General features: G+C 45.0%; 1 protein-coding gene across 1 annotated transcript in view; it reads left to right on the top strand.

Moving 5' to 3' along the window:
* Positions 1-13,994: 13,994 nt before the first annotated feature.
* The window catches only part of BLTP3B (bridge-like lipid transfer protein family member 3B), a 75,116-nt gene continuing 63,629 nt past the window's right edge, over positions 13,995-25,481 (top strand). The window contains 1 exon segment of the mRNA XM_005305243.5: positions 13,995-14,330. Coding sequence (XP_005305300.2) covers positions 14,287-14,330 — 44 coding nt within the window. The 5' untranslated portion in view covers positions 13,995-14,286.

The raw sequence follows: 25,481 nt of genomic DNA, 5'->3' as shown, positions 1-25,481 counted from the left end.
GAGCCCAGCTCAGCCTCAAGTTAACAAGACACGGGTACTGACTTTTCATTGTTTTATGAGAAGAGATAGCAGTACAACAAAAAGAGGTAGAGTTATCTGTTTTTCGTTCCCCTGTTGGGGGCTAGCTGGATGGGAGGGGGCATGCAGATGACTTTGTTTATATACATAGGGAGGTCCCTTTTATCCTGCCGAGAGATCTCAATGAAACTTTCATGGAGATACTCTGCAGTCCTCTCCCAAAGGTTTCTAGGGATGGCTGCCTTATTTCTTCCTCTGCATAGGATGCTTTCCCACATCATTCCGTGATCACTTTGGCAGTCACCATTGCCATAAACAGGCTAGTGGTATACTGGCCTGGGCTGCTTCAAAACGCCAATAGCAGCTGTGGTCTCTGTAAATTTGTTACGCTCAGAAGTGAGAGAGATCAGCAAAAATCACCACCACCTGTGGAAAACAGTGCCAATATCCAGGGCCATTGCCCTGTACTCTTATCCATGGAATAGGGAATGAAATTTTGTTGCTGCATGCAATAGAAAATCATTTCGCATTCCTCACCCCCGGTGGGCCATACTCACCATGGTTGGGGTTAGAGAGTGGTGCTGTGCCGAGGTGCTCCAAGGCTGAAGTGTTAATAAACATTTCCTGTTAAACATGTTCATGGGAATAAGGGACTGGAGTTTTGAAACTTATCTTTCTCATTCTGTTGTGATTATAAATCTAGTGGTACATCTGTCTGTTTTTACCAGCAGTTTCTGGCATGGTGGCTTTGAAGGGTGCTCCTTCCACACCTGCAGAAAATCTGACCGTGATGAGGAGAAGAAAGAAGTAGAAAGAGTAGGGAGGACATGTTCAGCAAGATCCTGCAAGGCAGTGCTGCATTGGACCATGAACGAAGGGCCTAGAGGGTGAATATGTCAAGAACATGAAAAAGGAAAGAGCAGACAGGAGAAAGGCCCAGGAGTCCCAATAAAACAAGGAGAGGACATGCATTAGGACACAATGGGTCTTCTCATGCAGCAAACCCCAAAGCTGCAAGTCCTGGCTGACCTGCAGGTCCAAAAATGCCAGACTCCCCCGCTTTGCAGTCCTTGGAGAATTCCATGGTCACTTCTTCCTCCCCACCCCCAACATACCATGTGGCATCAAGGGCTGCATCCTTACCCCTACCACTCCATGCTGGGGGACAGCAAGGAAAATCACAACTTCATATACACTGACCTGTGAAAACCATGGCGGGTGTATGTGTAGCCATAATGGACTACATTTATGCACTGAAATGTCCTCTACCTAGTTCCTAGGGCTCAAGGTGTAACCCAGTTAATCTAGGCACCCCCACCCTTTCCCAGTTCCTAGGACTCCAGGTGAAAGGCACCTCACTTTACCCAAAGAACTTCCTTTTGGACCCCAGTTTATATACCTTAACAAAGCTAAAACTATAAAGAAATGAGGATTTCACAACCACAACTGTGATAAGTGATTTTTTTGCCAGACAGAAAGCTATCAAACTAAGTTTTCTTTAAACATCTTAAGTTCTGTTTCTTTATCTGGTGATAGTGGGTGCTATTAGAACAGGACCGTCTTCTTAGCAGCCTGAGATTACATTGTTTTAATGTATTTTAGATGGAATGTGAGGATGTGACTTCCTGCTTCTTAGCTAATGGCTGCTGCTCTCTTAATATGGCTACAGGAAAAGGCCTTATCCTTACAGCACCACATAATTCATAGCTTCAGGAAAACACAGGATAGTCCCAGCCATAGGCGTGCGCAGCACATTTCTTTAGGGTGTGAACCCAGGGAATTTTTTTTTTTTTAAAGGCGAACATCATAAAGGTTGGGGTGTGGGAGGGAGTGTGGTGTGCAGGAAGGGGCTCAGGGCAAGGGATTGGGGCAAAGGAGGGGTGCGGGGTGTATGAGGGGGCTCAGGGAAGGGGGTTGGGGTGCAGCATGGGGCTCAGGGAAGGGGGTTGGGGTGCAGGAGGGGTGTGGAGTGCGGGAGGGGGCTCAGGGCAGGAGGTTGGTGGGCAAAGTGCAGGCAGGGGGCTCATGGCAGGGGGTTGGGGGGCAGGAGGGATGCTCAGGGCAGGGGGTTGGAGGACAGGAGGCAGGAGGGGGCTCAGGGCAGGAGCTTGGGGGGCCAGGGGGCAAGGAGTTGGGGTGCAGGAGGGTAGGCTGTTTGCAGGCGGGCCCCGGGCTGGGGATCTGGGCTCCCCCGTCCTGGCGGGCAGGCTCGGGGCCCGGGCCGAGGGGGCCGTGATGGGCGCTTGGGGCCAGGCTGGGCAGAGACAGCCGGGGCGGATCGCAACGGGGTCGGGCTGCTCCCGGAGCTGGACTCAAGGCCGAGGGAGTCGGGCTGGAGCCCCCAAACTGTGCCGGGGAGCTGAGCTCGCAGCCGGGCTCTAGGGGCCTGTGGGCTGGGCTTGCCCCCTGCTCCAGGCCTGCTGGCTCCCGGGCCCCACTTAAGGTGGGCTGGGCTCGGGGGTGGCCTGACTCTCCCCGGGCAGTGCCCGGGCCCACGGCCAGCGCTGGGAGCGCAGGCGGGTTTGGGGCCCCGGGCACTGGAGGGGGGCAGCTGCCTTGGGAGCGAGGGGGCTGTGGCAGCGCCCCCACGAGCTCCCTTAAGCGGCTGTGTTGGTGCTGCCGGGTGGGAGGCTGCCAGCGAGCACATGGGGCTGTTAAAGCAGCCGGGCCCGGCCCTGGGGAAGGGGAGCCCGGTTCAACAGGGGGAAGGGGGGGGCAGGGTGTAGGAGGGGTTCGGACTCCCCTGGCGCTGTTTACCCACAGCCGCACACTCCCTGCCTGCCTGCCCTGGCCCCACGCCGCACCGCTCACCATCTCCCAGCTCAGTCCCAGGGGAGGGTGGGGCAGCATAGGGCTCTGCACACTACCCTTGCCACACCTCCAGGTACCTCCCCCGAAGCTCCCATTGGCCGCAGTTCCCCGTTCCCGGCTAACGGGAGCTGCGGGGGGCGGTGCCTGGAGCAACCCCCTTCCTCCCCCCACAGGGACATGGTGCCCTGCCGGCCGCTTCTGAGAGGGCATTAGGGTGTGCCCAGGCACAGCCGGCACACCCCGTGTGCACGCCTATGATCCCAGCCTATATTGATATCAGAGAAGTGTCCCCGGTGATCTACCAAGGTTTACACAACCACAGAGAAGTAGCCCTTTCTACTGATGTACTCTGCGGTGAGGTGGACTCATACCAAATTAGACATATGCGTGCCCCACTGCAATTTGGGAACCCCACTGCTACAAATCCATCCACTATATCCTTCACATTGCCAAGAGACACAGTCCTGTGCAGCCTGTCATTGTATGCCAATGGCCCCCAGTTTGGATTTTCCAACTTCAAAATGATTTCCAACTGATCCAGAATGTGATTGCCACTTCCTTGTACACTGTCAATATAGCTCTCATTCTGTTGTCCCTACACTGGAAGGCTGGGGCGAGCTTGGCACACAGATCCAGGAATTTGGCCTTTTGCATCTGAAAATCTGGCAGCCACTCCTTGTCGTCCCAAACCTGCATTATGATGCGATCCCACCAGTCACTACTCATTTCTCAGGCCCAGAAGTGGGGCTCCACCGTCTGCAGCTGTGCCACGAATGCCACAATTCAACAACCTTGAATTGTTCCTGCCGCAAACTGTCTTTAAACAAATTGCCATATCCCACATTGTTGCAGTACTTCCTAAAATCTGCAAATACAGGAGAATCATGTGTTCCATATTTGCAATGTTCATGAGAATAGTGCAGAGATCTGCAGCCTCCATGCTTCTGTCAGAGATGCCCGATACCAAAAAATGCTGCAAGGATTGGTGGGATTTAAAGAAAAGGCATAAAAATTGAAGGATATGGATAGCATTATAGAATGGAGAAAGTCGCATGCTGGGAATTTGACTCCTAGCTCCCAGAGATCCCTGAGCAAGTCATTTCTATTAAACACCACATTGCAAAAAGTTCCCAAAAGGCATTGTGTCGGATGGCAGTGCGTGGCACCTTGGGATATCTACACTGCACTTTGCATTGAAACAAACAATTCTGGTGAGTACACACAGAGCCAATGCAAGCAGCAGAGTATTCACAAGCACGAGAGATATATAAACTTCAGTATCTGTACGCAGACATAACTTGCATTGACCAAAGTTTGTAGTGTAGACGTGGCCTTAGATGCTGAACTGTGAGATGGCTGGGGCTTAGGACATGCTCCAGCACCTTGGCATCTCCCTTTGACTAGCTTAGGTTAGGCCTAGCATGCTGGTTTCTGTGAATCCCATTCTGAGGGACTTATCTTTCCCCATTCATTGTATAGGGATCCTAGTTGCCTAATCTAGACATTGTGGATCCCAGTGATTTTCTAGGTGCCTCAGTTTATTTGTGAGTGTGACTGGAGTCCTAAGGGGCCACACTGAGATTGCTCAATTAGGGCAAACTGAAAAGAATGGATCAGCTGATCCCCAAAACTGGTAGTTATTCTAATACTTACATTCACCAAGCCAGCAACAAAACATCTTCTACAATACTTTACTGATTACACAGAAGCCAAAACACAGTGCCCTTAAAGCAACCCAGTCTATGGACTTCCTCCCAGACAGCCAAGTCAAATATGATGAAGATTACTGAAAATCTTGTTCACTCATATAAAAAAGTTCTACCAGTTCCCAAAGATTGCACACATTACCTCCTCATGAATATTTCAGATCTTACCCAAATACACGCTTACAGCCAATTCTTATTAACCAAACTAAGATTTATTAAAAGAGAGAGAGAGAGAGACTATCGGTTAAAAGATCATTATTCATTCAGACTTGAATATAATTCTTAGAGCATCTCTACTATGAAACTGATCTAATAAATTTGTTAGTCTCTAAGGTGCCACAAGTACTCCTGTTCTTTTTGCGGATACAGACTAACACGGTTGCTACTCTGAAACCTGTCATAGTAGAGATGGACTTCAGAGTTGCATAGAGTTCTTTCAGAATTAGTCCATAGAATATAGTCCAATGTCCAAGTATTAAATATCAGGGGCGTCCAGGGTGTAACTGGAGACCACAGTCTTGGGGCTCAAACTTCCCCTGACTAAGCTTAAGCAGATCTGAGATAAAAAGGATCAAGTCCCAAGTGTTTTTATAGAGATTTTTGCAGTCTCTTGACAGCACGCAGTCCTTGGGTGAACAATAGGCTTTTGAAGTAACCTTCTATTTCCTAAGCGTCACCAGTAATTAGTTGCATTCATTAGTAGAAGGTAATTATTCATTAAGCAGTTTATATACAGTTTACTACAAAAAGAAGAACAGGAGGACTTGTGGCACCTTAGAGACTAACAAATTTATTAGAGCATAAGCTTTCGTGGACTACAGCCCACTTCTTCGGATGCATATAGAATGGAACATATATTGAGGAGATATATATACACACACAGACAGAGAGCATAAACAGGTGGGAGTTGTCTTACCACCTCTGAGAGGCCAATTAATTAAGAGAAAACAAACTTTTGAAGTGATAATCAAGCTAGCTCAGTACAGACAGTTAGATAACAAGTGTGAGAATACTTACAAGGCGAGATAGATTCAATGTTTGTAATGGCTCAGCCATTCCCAGTCTTTATTCAAACCGGAGTTGATTGTGTCTAGTTTGCATATCAATTCTAGCTCAGCAGTTTCTCGTTGGAGTCTGTTTTTGAAGTTTTTCTGTTGTAATATAGCCACCCGCAGGTCTGTCACTGAATGACCAGACAGGTTAAAGTGTTCTCCCACTGGTTTTTGAGTATTTTGATTCCTGATGTCAGATTTGTGTCCATTAATTCTTTTGCGTAGAGACTGTCCGGTTTGGCCAATGTACATGGCAGAGGGGCATTGCTGGCACATGATGGCATATATCACATTGGTAGATGTGCAGGTGAACGAGCCCCTGATGGTATGGCTGATGTGATTAGGTCCTATGATGATGTCACTGGAATAGATATGTGGACAGAGTTGGCATCGGGGTTTGTTACAAGGATAGGTTCCTGGGTTAGTGGTTTTGTTCAGTGATGTGTGGTTGCTGGTGAGTATTTGCTTTAGGTTCGGGGGTTGTCTGTAAGCGAGGACAGGTCTGTCTCCCAAGATCTGTGAGAGTAAAGGATCATCTTTCAGGATAGGTTGTAGATCTCTGATGATGCGCTGGAGAGGTTTTAGTTGGGGGCTGAAGGTGACAGCTAGTGGTGTTCTGTTATTTTCTTTGTTGGGCCTGTCTTGTAGGAGGTGACTTCTGGGTACTCGTCTGGCTCTGTCAATCTGTTTTTTCACTTCAGCAGGTGGGTATTGTAGTTTTAAGAATGCTTGATAGAGATCTTGTAGGTGCTTGTCTCTATCCAAGGGATTGGAGCAAATGCGGTTATATCTTAGGGCTGAGCTAGAATTGATATGCAAACTAGACACAATCAACTCCGGTTTGAATAAAGACTGGGAATGGCTGAGCCATTACAAACATTGAATCTATCTCGCCTTGTAAGTATTCTCACACTTGTTATCTAACTGTCTGTACTGAGCTAGCTTGATTATCACTTCAAAAGTTTGTTTTCTCTTAATTAATTGGCCTCTCAGAGGTGGTAAGACAACTCCCACCTGTTTATGCTCTCTGTCTGTGTGTGTATATATATCTCCTCAATATATGTTCCATTCTATATGCATCCGAAGAAGTGGGCTGTAGTCCACGAAAGCTTATGCTCTAATAAATTTGTTAGTCTCTAAGGTGCCACAAGTCCTCCTGTTCTTCTTTTTGCGGATACAGACTAACACGGCTGCTACTCTGAAACAGTTTACTACATACTTCAAAGAGAAGTATAGACAATGAAATTATTACACTCAAGTTTCATCTAAATGTTAATATTTCCTTTTGATCTTTGAATTAAGAGATATAGTAACAAACAGGAACCATCTGTTTACATGGTTAACATCTAACAAGATATAAGTAAACACATACAATTAGTATTACCTTTAGTTCTCTAACAATACAGGTTTGCATTTCAAAGCTCTAGTCTATTTAACAAGGCTATGTTAACTATTGATAAGAAATAGCCCTAATTACCATTTGTATACTTCTCTAACATGTCTTTAAAGGTTGAATTTGGGTCATTTAGCCTGCAAGGTGCTTAACCACTTCTGACGCGGCCCGGGACCCAGCTCAGGATCCGCGCCAGCAGCTCATCTGTCAGCAGGGTCAGGTCCAGCAGGACCGGGAGAGCCCGGCTTGCCAGCTGCCAAATGGCCTCGGGTGACAGGCTCTCTGACTGCCCCATGTGTCACAGTGGGTCTAGCCTGAGGTGTCTAACTGTAATTGTAAATTTGGAATTTTGAAAGAAAGTTAGACATTCTAGAGAAGTCATAGGTGAGATGCATTTTTATAGTTTTGAATCAGCAATACTATATTAGAAATAAATACTTAGAGAATGATAAAAACAAATTCCATTTTTAATTCTCTGTCTTTTCCTTTTTGTTCTGCTGTGCAGATGTGAGAAGGGCAGAGAGAGGTATATCTAGTTCTAACAGAGGTAAGTTCTTTGTTCTCGGTAACTGACGTTGCACTCCATATGCTTTATGGAAGTATGCTTATGAATGACGTAACTGGAATATGCTTTACGCTAAATACCCCTTGAATGGTGTCATTAGAAAGCTTGTAATCTACTAAGTGTGTTCATCCTATTTGTTTGCATGTATTATTTCTATGTTTGGAGTTAGGAGAATAAGATATAAATTTGTATCACTGATGTAAACATATTAAGTGGAGGGCATTAAGGGTGCCCCAGAAAAAATCAGTTATAAATGGCCTTAGTTACCTGAAAGCCTTCCTGTGTACGTGTGGGGCCAGCCCATGAGGAATGGAGACTAGGGGTCTTACAGTGACATGTCACCTGGTAATGAAATCCATCTTAAATCTGGTACTTTTCCATTTAGAAGGAGGGTTGGGAACCCAGAGAGACAAAAGATTCCTGTCTTGTGCCAAAGCTACAAAAGGGTGTGGAGCAGGACAAAGGGTGACTGCCAGTCATTAGAAAACCCCTGCTTACCACCTGAGATATCTGCTGGAACTAACAAGGACTGTACCAGGGGAAAGGATTGGGCCCAGACTAGGAAGGAGTCTAGTCTGTGAAAGAAGCTTATTGGAACATCTCCGAGGGTGACATATTACCTGTAATCAGTTTCTTAATGTATTAGGCTTAGACTTGTGTGTTTTTGCTTTATTTTGCTTGGTTAGTACTTGAAACCACTTAAATCCCACTTTTTATACTTAATAAAATTTGTTTATTAATAAACCCAGAGTAAGTGATTAATACCAGGGGGAGCAAACAGCTGTGCATATCTCTCTATCAGTGTTACAGAAGGTGAACAATTTATGAATTTACCCTGTATAAGCTTTCTACAAAGTAAAACGGATTTATTTGGGGTTTGGAGCATATTGGGAACTGGGTGTCTGGGTGCTGGAGACGGGTAATCTGCTGAGCTGTTTTCAGTTAAATCTGCAGCTTTGGGGGCGTGAACCAGACCCTGGATCTGTGTTGCAGCAGGCTAGCGTTTCTGGCTCAAGCAGGCAGGGTTCTGGAAGTCCCAAGCTGGCAGAGAAAACGGGCTCAGAGGTAATTTCAGCACATCAGGTGACAGTCCCAAGGTGATCTCTGTGACCGAACCCATCACAGTAACCCAAAAGTGACACTGAGAGACACAGAGCAACAATATTAACCCTTTCATTGCCTCCAAGCAGACTATTTACTCCAAATACTGTAAGAACAATGCTAATGCCATTTCTTGTGGTTGGCAATTGACCAGATCTTGTTTCACTGAAGTCCATGTCAAACTCCCAGTGAGTACAATCCCAGTATGATGGATTATATATATATTTTTCTAGTTTAACATAGTTTGCATTTTTGTTGTTATCCAGTAATGTAAGAACAGCATTATAATATTCTCATCCCTCTTTAATATAATTGATTTTCTTGCAAATACTGGCCTTAGAAAATGATTGATATAAAATGTTTCCATATGATTCACAAATGGAGCTCTCTTCTCTCAAGCCAGGATTGGCAGCAGAGTGCAAGACATTCTGGTTTTAGACCAATCCTCTTTATGTGCTCCAGGTCAGTGACTTAATGACAGCATACTTAATCCTTGCTCTAACAGATCTACTTTTTGGTTCTTGAAGGGAGGTCACTGGAATTATCAGAAGTCTATTTTCCAGTTCAGCAGTTTCTGGTTTCCTTTTAACATTAAATGAAGGGCACTTTAAAATGTGGGTTGATTTCTTAACATGCCTCTCAACTGCCAAAGTAGTATGTTCTATCAAAAATAATTAATTAAAAAAATCCAGAAAACAGAAACACACAAATGTTTTTTAAAATTATAATTGTGACATATTTTAGGTCTTTAGCATTCTTATACTACAGTCTAAACTTTCAGCTACCCATTGGAGTTCTGACTATACAACAGATACACGTTATCATTTCCCAGCTTTGTCATTATTATATCTTATTGACAATATACATGTTACTCTATCTAGATTTCCTAAATTTCTAGGAACTAAAAGAATGTGATATATTTATTATTACTAATTAAAGACTATATACATTACATGACACATATGATAACCTAGCAATTTTAGTTAATAGAGTACCTACTAGAGACAAAGTAGTCTAGCAAGAATAAATACATCGAGAAAATAAATATAACTCTCAAATGGCTGCACCAGAACAATCACTTATATAGCTACTTTGCCCACCAATGTTACCATAACCAGCAGAAACCACTGAGCAAACATCAGTCTCTAATTGAGAAAGTATGAGTAGAGATGTATGAGCAACACACAATTCATCCCCACCTTAAAGACCGGTTAGCCTGCAATGTGGTATTCATTACATGAAATCATAACTGACCAATCCCTATATGCTTGGGAAAAATCAACTGAAACCTTCTGTTTCCATGGCCTGTTTATTAAAAAAAGCCGTATTTATCTACTGCTGCACTCCTGGAACTTCTCTCTAAAAATGTAACATGTTGTAGAGTCTTTTCAAGTACACTAGTAATTTATTATGTGTAGTAACAGTAAATAGAGTAAAATGTCTCCAATAATTCAGGAATTTGAGATTCCTGAACACTGTACTATGATGTGTGATAAAACTGATCTCTGCATTCCTAGAATATATTCTAGAAGTGCCATCAACCATTGCTGTGGTACTGTGGTTGCACTTCTAAAACTTGCCAGTTTTGCCATAGACAACTTTTGTACTGAAAAAACAACAAGAAGTGCTTGTGGCACCTTAGAGACTAACAAATTTATTTGGGCATAAGCTTTTGTGGGCTAAAACCCACTTCATCAGATGCCTTGAGTGGAAAATACAGTAGAGAGGTATAAATACACAGCACATGAAAAGATGGGAGTTGCCTTACCAAGTGTGGGGGGTCAGTGCTAACGAGCCAATTCAATTAAGGTGGAAGTGGACTATTCTCAACAGTTGACAAGAAGGGGTGGAAATCACTTTAGTAGTGCTAATGAGGCCAATGTAATCAAGGTGGACCATTTCAAACAATTAACAAGAAGGTGTGAGTAGCCCACTTCCACCTTAATTGAATTGGCTCATTAGCACTGACCGCCACTTAGTAAGGCAACTCCCATCTTTTCATATGCTGTGTATTTATACCTCTACTGTATTTTCCATTCCATGCACCTGATGAAGTGGGTTTTAGCTCATGAAAGCGTATGCCCAAATAAATTTGTTAATCTCTAAAGTGCCACAAGGACTCCTTGTTGTTTTTGCTGATTCAGAATAACACAGCTACCCAGGAGTGAAAGTAGAAATAGGGACTTTCCGGTACGGGGCTGGGTTGGAGCCAGCTCTGGCCCCCAGAAGGCGCGGGGATGGGGGGGTCAGAGCCAGTCCCGGCCCGCCCTATACCAGTAAGTGCCTTTCCCCTCCCCGGCTGGGGTAGCAGCAGCAGCAGCAGCCGCCGGGGGCTCCAGCAGCAGTTTAAAGGGTCCAGGGCTTGGCCACCACTACCGCCCCGGGCCCTTTAAACCGCTGCCGGAGCCCCCAGCTGCCGCTGCTACCCCAGGGCTCCGGCAGCAGGGCTCCGGCGGCTATTTAAAGGGCCCAGGCTTCTCCTGCCTGTACCGCCCCGGGCCCTTTAAATAGCAGCTGGACCTGCCAGAGTGGCGGCGGGGCTCCAGCAGCTATTTAAAGAGCCAAGGCCATAGAGGCAGCGGGAGCCCCAGGCCCTTTAAATAGCCCCTGGAGCCCCGCTGCCGCTAACCCAGGGCTCCAGCAGTGGGGCTCTAGTGGCAATTTAAAGGGCCTGGGGCTCCAGCTGGGAGCCCCAGGCCCTTTAAATTGCCACCTGGGGGAGGCCGGGTCACCTGGGTACGGTGCACCAACTCTTGCCGGTATGCCGTACCGGGGTGTACCGGCTTACTTTCACCTCTGCAGCTACCACTCTGAAACCTTTTGTACTGAGGTACTCTCATTTAGTTAACTAAGGTGTTTCCCAAGGTCATCAGAATGTCTTTTTGTATATTTTTGAGTGGGGAAGCTCTGGAATGAAAAGATGGGTTGTTAGAGAGACAAGGTAGGTGAAATAATATATTTTATTGCACCAACTTCTGTTGGTGAAAGCTACAAGCTTTGAAGCTTACAAGAGCTCTTCTTCAGGTCATATGGATTGTAGACAGATGGCTTGTTGACAGAGTAAATAAAGCCATTAGAGATCACCTAGAGATTAACTATAATTTTAGGTGAATTGGCCTCCAAAGAAAGGAAGTAATCTATCTGTGTATTTAATCTTGCTGTGTAGAGCCTCAGTAAGATTAAGAGAAGATCTTTTTTTAAAAGTCTGGCACTTGAGTAATTGTTGGGAAATTCAAGTTATCCGAGGCACAAGTATCTATAAGTGTTGAAGTAGTGAAAAAGTTTCTCCTTTAGTAGTTCTTATTAGGGCAAAGTTTACAGGTTTATATATTAAAAAAATTTCTTTGAGCCTTGTATATATTTCTTTTTCTTTTGGCATGGTGTTCCTTGTATAGATTTTTTTTTTTATTTGTATGTTTCCAGTTGAAAAGGAGTACTGTTTGTAAATAAAGGGTCTAAAAGCTTCATTTTGGTCCATTACTGAGATAAGCTGTATTAAAAACAGAACTGAAGGAGTATGAGGAAATTCCATTTTGCCTTGAAATATAACAAAACTGTGTATTACTACTGTGAATGAAATAAAAGAAAGTTTTCCAGCTCCACCCATATATATAATCCTGGGCATAGACCAGGGGTCGGCAACCTCTGGCACGTGGCTCGTCAGGGTAAGCACCCTGGTAGGCCGGGCCAGTTTGTTTACCTGCCGACGCAGCAGGTTTGGCCGATCACGGCCCCCACTGGCCGCGGTTCGCCGTCCCAGGCCAATGGGGGCGGTGGGAAGTGGCGCGGGCGAGGGATGTGCCCCATTGGCTTGGGATGGTGAACCGCGGCCAGTGGGGGCTGTGATCAGCCGAACCTGCCGCGTCGGCAGGTAAACAAATTGGCCCGGCCCGCCAGGGTGCTTACCCTGGCGAGCCATGTGCCAGAGGTTGCCGACCCCTGGCATAGACAATTAGAGGCTGGAGAGGGGAGGTTAAAGCCCCATCCCCAAATTAGGAATTGCAGTAATAAAAAAAGAAAACACTGAGCTTGGAACAGAAGTTAATTTCTCATTATTAAAAGTGGACAAATGTAGTCATGGTACAAAACTACTCATTGAAGGGATAGGCAACAGCTATTATATCTTTTAACTCTAGGCCTCCCCCCAAATAAAATACAGTTGCCTACATTCAATAAATTTTTTTTTAATCAAGACAAAACTCGGTTATGTTTGAAAACAGTAGAATCCTAGCTCCCTTGTGATGTCTCTCGTATATTGCATCTGCATTAATCTATTGTTTGTATTTCTTATTTTCAACAGAAGTAACAGGAAAAAATGGATCAGGATTGATAATCACCCCCCTCAAAGTAGAGTGATGGAAATATGGGTGGGGAAAGGGCCTTCGGGGACTAGCTGACACAGTGAAGGAGGGACTGGGAATACAGGTGAAGAAGGGGGCCAGGCAGGATGCAGGTCTGGGGAGAGAGTGAGGGAGCTGCAGGCTGGGGTGATCCCCCAAGCGCCTGCCTCATGCAGCGAGGTGCGGGCGGGGTTTTGCCTCTGACAGCCCGGGGGAGGTGGCTCTGCCCAGCACCGCCCCCTCTCTCTGTCACTAGGTGATGGTGCAGCCATTAGGTTCCCTCCTCCTCCTCCTCACCCCAGGAGAGGGTCGTGTCCCCCCCCCCTGACTCCTGCCCCATCCAACCCGCCACATTCCTTGACACACACCCCCACCCCTGCCCCATCCACCCCCCCTTCCCTGTCCCCTGACTGCCCCCTGCTACCCCATCAAACCCCTCCTTATTCCTGATGGCACCCTGAGACCCCTGCCCCATCCAACCACCCCCTCTCTCTGTCCCCAACTGCCCCTGGAACCCCTGGCCCTGACTGCCCCCCATCACCCCATCCAACCCCTGCTCCTTCCTGACTGCCCCCCCGGGACCCTTGCCCCCATTCAATCCCCCTGTTCCCTGCCCTCTGACTGCCCCGACTCCCCCACAGTCCCCCGAATTCCCCAGCCCTCTTCCAACATCCCCTCCCTTACCGCGCTGCCTGGAGCCGCTCGGCCAGGGCCAGGGCCGGGTCCGGGTCCGCTGAGCTGGAGCCCGGACTAGCGCCCGAGCCAGCGCCGCGGGGCCCGAGCCAGGCCAGAGCCACTCGTCCGGGACCGGCGTGGCGGGGCCCGAGCAGGGCCAGGGCGCTCGGCCGGGACTAGGCCCAGCACCGCCGGAGCCGGGGGCGCTCGGCCAGGCTGGAGGGAGCGGAGCCGCGCTGCGCCTCCCACCCCAGCTTACCTGCTGCAGCTTGTTTTCAGGCTTCCCGCACTCGCGGGAAGCAAGGAAAGGGGAGGGGTTGAGGGGAGGGGGAGGGGGAAGGGAGCTGGGGGCGGGGCGACAGCTGCCGGAGCTTTTGTTTAATTTAAAAGCCCGTTTAGAACCGGTTGAGAACAACCGGTTCTAAAAGGGGTTTCTAAATTTAACAACCGGTTCCTGCGAACCGCTGGGAACGGCTCCAGCTCACCCCTGCCAAGATGGCGGCGGGAGTGTGAGCGGAGGCGGCTCCGCTCCCTGACCCCGGGAGGAGGCAGCGCAGGGATGAGCCGCGTTCCCGGCCCCGTTTGGTTCCCGTGAGGCTCGCAGGGAGCGGCCGGCGCCCGGGCCATGGCGGGGATTATCAAGAAGCAGATCCTCAAGCACCTCTCCAGGTGAGTGCGGGGCCGGGGTGTGCGAGGCCCGCCGGGTTCCCCCTCTACGCTCGCCTCGCTGGGACCGGGCTTCGCTCTGCTCCTGATGGCGATGGGGTCCCATGAACGCCCCCCTCCGTGGGAGGGGCTGGGACCCTGGGGGCGCTGGCAGCTGTTTTGTAGGATGGGTTTGAAGTTCTAGCGTAAGAAAAAAATCTCCTTGCTGGGTGCCCAGGTGCGGGCTCCTTGCGAGAGAGAACAGCCCTGAGGGGGGAGAGGGATTCGCGTTGGCTGGTGGGAGAGTCAGGGGATGAGTCACACTGGTGGGGTTGGTTCCCCTCCATCCACCCCCAGATCCCTGAAGCATCCCCGTCCCCTCTCCTGAGTGCTGCAGGATACAAGGCGGCCTCGCAACCAGCCTGGCCAGTTGTCGCAGAGGACAAAGTGCCCCTCTGCTCTAGCATCAGTGTGTAGTTGGAAAAGCAGAAAGACACAGTGGGTGAGGTATTATCCTTAATTGGACCAACTTCTGTAGGTCGGGTGACCAGACAGCAAGGGTGAAAAATCGGGACAGGGTGGGGGGTAATAGGCACCAATATACGACAAAGCCCTAAATATCTGGACTGTCCCTATAAAATCAGGACATCTGGTCACCCTATCTGTAGGTGAGACAAGCTGTTGAGTTTACACAGAGCTCTTCTGCAGGTCTGGGAAATGTCCTTAGAGTGTCACAGCTAAATACAAGGTGGGGTAGATTGTTTGGCATAAATAGTTATTATGGATTTCAAGGGAAGTAGTTAGGAAGGTGACTAACTGAGGGATGTGAGAGAGACAGTTGAGCTAGTCACTGGCCAGAAGAAGAGGGAGCAGCCCGGTGGGTTGTAAATTGTACTTGACACGTTGTATGTGGGTGGAGCAAGCAACAGCATGGCTGATGTCATGGAGTCCAGTGCGCACAGTCTTTGCTGCCTATTCCAGACAGCTGCACAGACACACCACATTTGTCTCAGATGACAAGGAATCCAGAACAGTGGTGAAATTTTAGTAGGTGCCTCAGCTCATGGGGCAAGTGAGTAATCTGGGATAAGAAAGTCCCTGACATAGAGAAGGATGACTATACTAGGGAGCTGGTTGAGTGAAAAAAAGAGCATTTTGAAATCCAATGTTGATAAGATGCAAAACACCTTTGCAGGTCTCTTGAACCCTTGACTTATCACAATCAAAACAATACATGTGTAGCCCCACATGGGTGTGACATCAAATTCTTTTGCACATTTGCACAGCGCAGGAAGATGCTGTGTAACAATTCATACCCTCTATGCCAGGCAGTCAAAAGGTTACAATTTTTGTACTGTCTCTGTGATTGTTGTTTAATTCACTTCATGGGAAAGACCAACTCTGTTGTAAAATATTCACTCAGTCCTGGGTGTGTACATGCATATGTACACAAACTTGTGTGTGAAAGATAAAAACTGTAACCAGAGGTGCCAGCTGTTTTAGAATGTAGTGAGATGATCTGATTAATGGGAGGGTTTTTTAAAATTCAGTTGAATAATTTGGTTTCACTGTTTTAAAAGGGGGAACCAAAAAGTTTCACTATGTAGTCAGAATCTGTGGTGACACACAACATTGGCAGCCCTTCAGAGTGTGTGTTTATGATAGCCTTTATTACTCTTTAGTTGCTCCTTATGTGTCTTTCAAGTCATATATGATTTACAGAATATGCGTTTACTGCTGCCAATAGTAATAAATAGCAAATAAAAAAAGAAAGAAAGAAAGAAAAACAAACATAGCTGTGGATGACAGCTGAATTCTCTTGTGCCATATGCATCAACAACAGATTTGTTAGCTCAACTCTGATGCAAAGCTTGGCTCTGTCTACTCCTTAAAGATTAGTACTTGTGATGTACGAAGCAGAAATGATACTTTATTTTTTCTGATTTTTATAATTGCATTGATGATTGAGATATCTTGTTATGACGTGAACATAACAGAATACTTTGAGAATGGAAATGGAATACCAAGATATCATTTGTACAGAATCAGCTCATTAACCATGAGCATACATGATATTGCAGGCCTTCATTTAGGGCCTGAGCCTCTGTGGTGCTTGGCTTCTTCAACTTCAACTGAAGTCAGTAGGAGTTGATGGAGTTCAACACATTGTAAGACCAATCCCATCATTTTCCTCAAGAAGCTGTTGTTCCATATGTAAAGATCAAGAAGTTTGTTGTTCAAAAGCTCTAAGTTCCTGTATACAGTAGAGGTATTTTCTTTTCATAATACGATATTATATCTCCTGTTAGTGATGTGTTAATAAATTGTATGCACCATGAAAGGAGAAATAGAACCACAATCTTTGTATTTTACATTAAGGTCTTGTTTGTATTTGATTCATGGGCATGCCTAAAATAAGCTGTGTGCACAGTAGTTGGTTTTATAATATAAATCCACATCCACATGTTAGGTCAGAATTGAGCCCCTAGATGATTATTTTTTTTACTGTTTTATAACTTGCTGTCAGTTTCTAGTGGTTTGTAAAGATACTTATTGGAACACAACAGATCATTCAAACCTTAAAAGTTTGGGGATTTTTTTAAACTCTCTGATAAGGTATAGCTAACCATTTTAAATCTGTACAGATATGGGTTTTTTATTGCCCACCTTACACTTACAATATAGTAGACATATTGTTTCACAAAATCTGGACCCCATTCTCTCACTTGTACTAATTTGGAAATCAATAGGACTACTTGTGGAGGAAGGCTTTGTTCAGCATGTGTAAAAGGAGCAGGATTAGGCTTCTACTTAGTTGATACAGTTAAATATAGAGATCTATCATGTCAATAAAATGGCTGATTTGAAATGTCAATAAAATGCTCAATGGAGAATAAATAAAAATTTCCATTAATATCAGAAATGTTTTCCCTAGGAAATTAAAATTTGTATATAGTGGGGTATGTATATATGATAGGCTTTATAGCAAAAGTGGAACACATTGTCTTATGAATAGTGATTTGCAAAGCAAATGCTAATTATCTGTCAGTCTCTAACTCTTAACTGTTTTCTGAGTGTGTTCTGTTTGTGGTTTTGGGGTTAATTAGATATGTTCTAGCACTAGCAGTTAGGTGCACTAAACTTCAGGCTTCTTTCTCATAGCAGTTCTCAGTACTTCAGAGTTCTTTCTCACATATAACATACTAATTTGTTTGCTTTAACCGTAGGAAAAGATTTGCAAGTTACAAATCAGTATTTCTTAACCATTTTCTTAATGTTTTACAATAAAAAATTATTGGCTTACAGAGCTGTTAGGGTTGTCAAATCAGTTTTCCAAACCGGACACAAATAAGAGTAGGGACAATGGGGCCCTTCTCTTGGCTGGAGCCCCTAGTCACTACCATAATTGCAATAAGGGAAAAGGAATCAGAATAGGTGCTCCTTCCTCAGTTCTAGATGAGATGAAATCGCTCCTTCCTCTCTCTCAAGGTATCAATTCCAGAAGAAACAGAGATCTTGTCAGCTCATAAAGTATCCCAAATTGTCCTGTCGGGCTTAAGGAATAATGTGATTTGAGGTTCAGTAAGATTTATGCTCATTCAACCACTAACTTAGAGTGGAAAGTAAAGAAAAGTAAAAACCAAAACCAAATTTAAACTGGGTAAATAAAACCAACCTGACAAAAACAACCCCTCCCTTTCCAGATTATTTTGAGTTTTATACAGTCTTAGCATAACTTTGGTAAATGATTTTAGGCCTTTTTCTTCAGAGTCCTCAGATAACAGTACCCTCATAAATAGGTTGTTACGGTCTCCTTTTTTTTTTTTTTTTTTTGTAAATAGGCTGGGCTTGTTCATTCCATTGTTGTGACTGTTTTCATTGTTTCATGTATTATAGGGGAAGCTGGTAGTGACTTCTATCTATATTTAGCTTGCTTAACACTTTCCATTATTACAAAAGGTTATGTTATTATTTTCTTTGAAAAGCTTTTGCAGCAGATCTTTGATATTTTGTAGGAGAATAACCCTCAGGCTACACAAATGCCTTTTCTTTGACCCATAAAATTCTATTCAGCTTTTACTATGATGTAAATTTAAAGATTGCCATTTCCCTTCTCTCATTTGTGTTCCTCAGGAAAATGTTGGCAGAATGTAACAATAAAAACTGAATGAGCACTCTAAGGCTGGACCATGATCCTGCAACCTAGCAACATACGCTATTGGGAATGCCTGAAAGGTGCTAGAGAACCTATAGAGGAGGAGGGCTGGGAGAAAGAGATCTGGGCACCACATGGGGCTGGAGCTCCCTCAGCCCTCCATGTTGGGCGGAGAGCTGATCTGGACCTTCTCTCACCCACCTTTTCTCCCAGGCCACACTCCAGACCCAGCATATAGACGCAATAGTCCATGCCTCTTCTGGTGTTACCATATGGATCAGGAACTCCTCCCACTCCTAGGGGTGGTGAGAGAGCTGGGCTTACCCCATCCCCGTCTCAGAACGCACACACCGTCTCCCTCTAGTTGGTAGCAGGAGAAGGCTGTTATCCCAATGTAATGAGTCTCGTAGAAGTGGTAGAAGTTTGTGCTGCAGTTTTGTGGACTAAGCTGCTTTAATTATGCCCCCTGCTCCATATGCATCCTTAATTACGTGTTCACATGCTGTGGTGTTTGCAGGACCCGTGTCTCATTCAATGCATAGGATGGATGCACAAGATGACAGAATTAAGATGACATAGGAAATACCAGATTGACAGTTGCCCAACTTTTGAGTGCTTGATTTTGCAACCTAAAATAATATTAATTTAACATTAGGGGGTTTTATAAGAATATATTATGAAGATAACTGACCTAAATAGGTTGAAATAAAATGGTGAATGGAGACCTGAAATCAAACATGCAAGAGAAGTCTGATGTGGTTGAGGAAAATGAAAGAAGGATTGCCTTTGGGTTGTGGCTGTATTATTATAATATTATACCTTCTCTCTGCATTCAGATTGCTTCTGAACTGTAGAAATGTAGAGCTGGAAGGGACCTTGGGAGTATTAGTTCATTGCCCACCACCCCGCTCTCCCCGGTGCAGAGGCAGGATCAAATATACCAAGAAGACTCATTTCTACTATGACACCCTTAAGAAATTAGCTGACTAATAACAGCAAGGTTGGAGACTCACTAGGGATAGCCTATATCTGATAAGGGGACAGTGTGGGGAAAATATCAACACTTAGCCAATCATAATCTTGACTACTTATATATTTTTCTCTTTTCTCATGTCCTTTGTCTGTTGATCATGTATTTGTTTTATATTTATACAATGTCTACCACATTATGGGCGCTACAAGGAATAAACAGTAAATAACTTAAATTCTCAGTTTTAATTATAAGGAAGTAATTTCCCTTATTATAGTACTACAGAATCACCATTGAATTCACAATATTTTCCTATGAAAAGTGTCGGAATTACCCAGAATATCCATCTGTGTCTTAGGTGTAGTTAATTTGTCTATCATTGTTATCTAGATGCATAAATTGGAAAGCATAAATTCTCTCTGCAAGTACCTTAATTTCTTTGTTTATACTATTATTTTCATTGAGGTGGGATGTGCTTTAGCTCAATGAAGGAAACTCTTGGCCATTCTATAGCCACCCTTACTGAGGTAAATGAGATGAGTCTTCTGGTACAGTCCGAAGATAGTAAAATTTTGGACCAAATGCAGCTTCTGTATAGCTTTCACCATTGTTTCAATTGCTTTTCTCCAGCATGGAAGCAATGAAGATGAAGATGTTTACTAGGTCAGCCTATGAAAGGGCTGCCATCTTCAGGCTAGCTAAAAACGATAAAAAATATTTCTGGCTACACCTGTGATTTTCATATAATGGATTAGTGATACTCTTTGACTTAGCTTTCTCACAGTCACTTTATTGCTTTTAATATAAAACAAACTCCATTTATGCAGGGTGAGTTACTCTTCCCAATGGGGAAGGAAGAAAGTGGGAGAGAGGGAAGGAAAGACACACAGAGAGAATAAGAGAGACTGCTCTTTTTGTTTTTCTAATACTTATGAAGTCCTCCAATCCTATGGTGATAGGTATGGTATAAGAATCTAGCTACATAAAGTCCAGTAAGATTCAGACTGCACACCACCTTGATCATGAGAGCGCAGATACGCTCAGTAGTTTAGGTTGCTGCTAATTTTTCAGTGTTGGTCTCTTCCTACCGGTATCACTTCTCTTTTACTTGCATAGAACCATCTGCTTGACCGAACTCATTTTCTTTAATGTACTTACCCTATTAGATCACTGAGACATCTGAGTAATGCCATTATCTACCCTTGATAATGAGGTGGAGAGCTGGCTGTCACCTACATACTGCTGGCATCAAAGACCATATAATCTTAAAGTCTCCTCTGTTGGTTTGAAATATATGTTGAATATATGAGGAAAATCTTGATCTTTGTGTGATTCCACAAGTAACAGAGCTCTCAGGGAAGAAAAATAGTTAATCAGGATCTTCTGGGGACCAGTCTAGAGGAATGAGTAAAATATACTTACCGTAGTGCTCCCTCCCCTTCTGTGTGAGTCCACAGGTCAGTGGGATCAAACACTGCCAATAGGTCTAAGACCATCAGTGTGGATATTTGTTCTGCTTATGGCTATAAGGAGATGCTACATCAGTAGATCTCCTTAACAGATCTGGGTCTGAAGCTTGAGTCAGATGTGTCCAAAAAACTGACAAGGGTGAGGTGTTGCTGAAGTTGGTTTTCTACCAGGTTCTCTATAACTTTTCCTAGAAAGGAAAGTTTTGGTCATAGGGTGTGGTCTAACCCAGGCCCCCATCTTCTGTTGTTATGTGACCATATTAGTGCCTGCAAGATCCAAATCCTTTTGTGGAATAAGCTTTCATTTAAAATAAAAAGTTCTAGCATTTTGAAGTATGAAGAAAACCTTCCAAATTTGAATCAATGCTGTATTGTCTAAAGCAGTGGTTCCCAAACTTGTCCCGCCGCTTGTGCAGGGAAAGCCCCTGGTGGGCCAGGCCGGTTTGTTTACCTGCCGTGTCCGCAGGTTCGGCCGATTGCGACTCCCAGTGGCCGCGGTTCGCTGCTCCAGGCCAATGGGGGCTGCAGAGGGCAACAAAAATGATTAGGTGACTGGAGCACATGATTTATGAGGAGAGGCTGAGGGAACTGGGATTGTTTAGTCTGCAGAAGAGAAGACTGAGGAGGGATTTGATAGCTGCTTTCAACTACCTGAAAGGGGGTTCCAAAGAGGATGGATCTAGACTGTTCTCAGTAGTAGCAGATGACAGAACAAGGAGTAATGGTCTCAAGTTGCAGTGGGGGAGGTTTAGGTTGGATATTAGGAAAATCTTTTTCACAAGGAGGATGGGAAGCACTGGAATGGGTTACCTAGGGAGGTGGTGGAATCTTCTTCCTTAGAGGTTTTTAAGGTCAGGCTTGACAAAGCCTGGCTGGGATGATTTAGTTGGGGATTGGTCCTGCTTTGAGCAGGGGGTTGGACTAGATGACCTCCTGAGGTCCCTTCCAACCCTGATATTCTATGATTCAAAACAAAACTAAAAAGAAAAGGTATTAGCACACATTAAAGTGTGCTAAAATGCCTTTTACCCTATCTGGGATATGCAACATATAATTTTACACTTCTTAGATTTAAAAATATGTTTGCACGGTACCTTTAAAATCTTGAAAATATTAACTAATTATATTAGTAAATACATAGTGTGACAGTCTGTATGTCTATGTTCACCCTTTCTACAAGACTATGATAAATTTGGTACAAAGTATGCCTTGTGAGGTATCAATTGAAAACTCGTAATCTGCTGATCATTATTGTCCTGGTAAAATATGTGTGGCAATATTGTATTCAAAGATACTGTCGAATATTGTAAGACATATGTTCAAAGTTTAGAAAAGCAAGCACAAACTAGTTCCTCAGAGACAAAAGGCAAACTGACACCTCAGCCAGGTGTCAACAAAATCAAATGGACTATCACTGGTTAAGTGGTTTTGGCAGGAAGAAGGGAGTGAACGAGAAATTAACATGTTGACAAAGAAACAACTGGAAGTTCCTGTCCCACAGACTTCCTGTCGCCTGAACCCCAGCTGGAGATGATTCTCAAAGAAGAGAAATACTATAAGAAAGGGGAGCAAATACCTCAGATTACCTCTCTCCTCTCATCTCTACTCACGGCATCAACAACACTTGAAAGAAAAAAGGAGGCGTCATTGAACTGGGGAAAGGGTTTTGGCTGAAGGAATCTAGCCAGATTGCTATAAGCATGTGGCGAGATAAATCTTTTTGCTTTAAATTCATTTGGTTTGTTAAGCTAGGTATTTGAGTTTTACCTTTTATTTCTTTGTAACCAATTCTGACTTTTATGACTCTTTCCTGTAATAATTTAAAATCTATCTTTCTGTAGTTAATAAACTTGTTTTATTGTTTTATCTTAACCAGCGTGTGTTTGGATTGAAATGTTTGGGAAACTTCTCTTGAGATAACGAGATTTGTGCACATCATTTTCTATTAATGTAATGACGGACTTTCTATGAGCTTGTATCGTCAAGGAGGGTACTGGTCAGTACAAGACTCATGTTTCTGGGGACAAGTCTGGGACTGGAAATTTGTTGGTATCACTCTTCAATATAATTCATGGGTGCCTGGCTGGCTAGCTATAGCACTCATACAGTATAGCGGGGGGTGATTTACATGCTGAGGCTGTGTTAGACAGACCAGGAGTGGTTGTTTTCCCAGTGAAGCAGTGTAAAAGGCATCCCAGGTTAGAGAATTGAGAGGACACAGCTGATCAACCATCCACATTGTACCCTGGGTAATGTCACACATAGTGTGCCTGCATTTTTTAAATTCTACATCAGCTATTTGTTTAAATGTAGTTGCAACTGTGTAGTATCAGGACAGTGATGGATCTTCTCATGACCGTCCTCCCTTTACACTTTATACAAATTTGTCAGTTCGTTTTACTAAATGTCAAAATGTGTAACGCCATAAGTATAGTTCTCTTTATTTAAAATTATCTCATTATTGTATCATTCCTCTTCCCCTTTAAACTTGCTCCCTTGTGTGTCCCCTGTGTCCCATTCCCTACAGCGATCCCTGCTTGCTGTGGTGGAGATTGATTTGCTGTGAATATCCTTACTACCAAAATGAGTGCCAGAAGCTCCTAAGAAACCATGGGAATTGACCACTTGCTTTCACCTGGAATAGGGGCCTTTTGCCTGACTTTCTTGTCCTCAGGTAATACCCCCTTCCCCACCTTTTTTAAAAGAAATGTTAGAGGTGGTTATACATTTTTTTTTTTTATAGTCTGTTTTGGGGAGAAAACTGTAAGTTACTAGTTGGATGCCTTTTGTGTGCCATCTATAATTCTGTGAAAAGCAGTAGTTCGTTATGCGTCTAGGTTTCAAAGAAAGATCCAAGGGTAAATCTGCAAAACCTGTTTGTGAACTAAACATACAAAACCACATAGCAAATAGGTTTTATATGCCTACTTTCTGAATATAATTTTTTTCAGCTGTTCCCCACACTTTAATGGTATTTTGGATTACTTTCTAATGTAGACTTTCACCTACTTGTGTCCTTTGTATTACTTAATGCTCATAGACTTCCTGTAGTTGGTAGCAGGGATGCATTTAGCTATATTGAAAGAGGAATTGACACTGGATCTCGTTTATATTGGTGGAGATTTGATAGGGTAATTTAATTTTGTTAAAGAAATTAAAGTTAACTCTTAATGGAACAGTGTAGATATAATGGTCTGTTCAAGAGAATTCTTTCATTAATAAGCAAGATTTGGTGCCTATACCTCCAGTTAGCATGAATTAGCTATCTGTGTAATACAGGGGCAGGCAAACTTTTTGGCCTGAGGGCCGCATTGGGTTTCGTAAATTGTATGGAGGGCCGGTTAGGGGAGGGGGTCATGCCCGGCCCCCACCTCCTATCTTCCCCTCCCCTGCCCCAGACTCCTGCCCCATCCAATCCCCCCTGTTCCCCGATGGCTCCTCTGGGACCCCTGCTCCATCCACACACACCCCGCTCCCTGTCCCCTGACCACCCCATGGACCCCTGCCGCCCCATCCAACTCCTCCTCTAATTCCTGACGGCTCCCACGGGACTCCTGCCCCATCCAACCACCCGTTATCCCTGTCCCCTGACTGCCCCCCCCATCCAAACCCCCTCTCCTTCTTGACTGCCCCCCCAGGACCCCTGCCCCCATTCAACCCCTGTTCCCTGCCCTCTGACTGCCCTGACCCCTATCCACACCCCTGCCCCCGACCACCATCACGAACTCCCCTGCCCTCTTTCCAACCCCCCCTGCTCCCTGCCCCCTTACCGCGCTGCCTGGAGCACCGATGGCTGGTGGTGCTAAAGCCGCGCTGCCCGGTTGGAGCCGGGCTATACCACCGCTACCATGCAGCACACAGCACCTGGTCAGGCCAGGCTCTGCAGCTGTCCTGCCCCAGGAGCTCACAGCCCCACTGCCCAGAGCATTGCGCCGGCAGCGAAGCGAGCCAGCTGAGGCTGCGGGGGAGGAGGGACAGCAGGGGAGGGGCCGGGGGTAGCCTCCCGGACCAGGAGTTTAGGGGCCGGGCAGGACGGTCCCACGGGCTGTAGTTTGCCCACCTCTGGTGTAATGCCATATATGGGGAGACTGCCTCCCCACTTCCTCCAAAAGTGAACTTATTTGAAACTGTCATGCTTTAAGGACCTGAAGAGAATGTATAATGGAAACCATAGTGAAACAGATAGTCCTAGTTGCTTTATTACAGTGAAAGAATGGCAGCAGTTTAGAGGGAACACATGCACATGCTCACACTCAAACGCATGCCTTTTATTTTTCAGTGTAGAAACACAAGAAGCTAGAATTTTTCATCAGTGAAAGAGAAGAAGAGATGTATCTGGAATACGGCTGGGCAAATTTTTTTAGCCAAATAGTTCATTCATCAAAAAATGCAGTATTGGATCCACCAAAACTATTTGTGAATTTGACACACATTTGCTTAATAATTTTAGCACACCTCTCTTACCCCTCCCGTCCCCTGCCCCCCAAAAATTCAGACTAGATTCACAAGGGTACTTAGGTGCCCTCCTAAAAATTGGAGGAGGTGGTGGTGTCCCCTTACACTCTGTAGCCCAAAGGTTA

Source organism: Chrysemys picta, chromosome 1, assembly GCF_011386835.1.
Source record: "Chrysemys picta bellii isolate R12L10 chromosome 1, ASM1138683v2, whole genome shotgun sequence".
Lineage (NCBI taxonomy): Eukaryota > Metazoa > Chordata > Testudines > Emydidae > Chrysemys > Chrysemys picta.
This window is presented reverse-complemented; position numbering and strand designations above follow the sequence as displayed.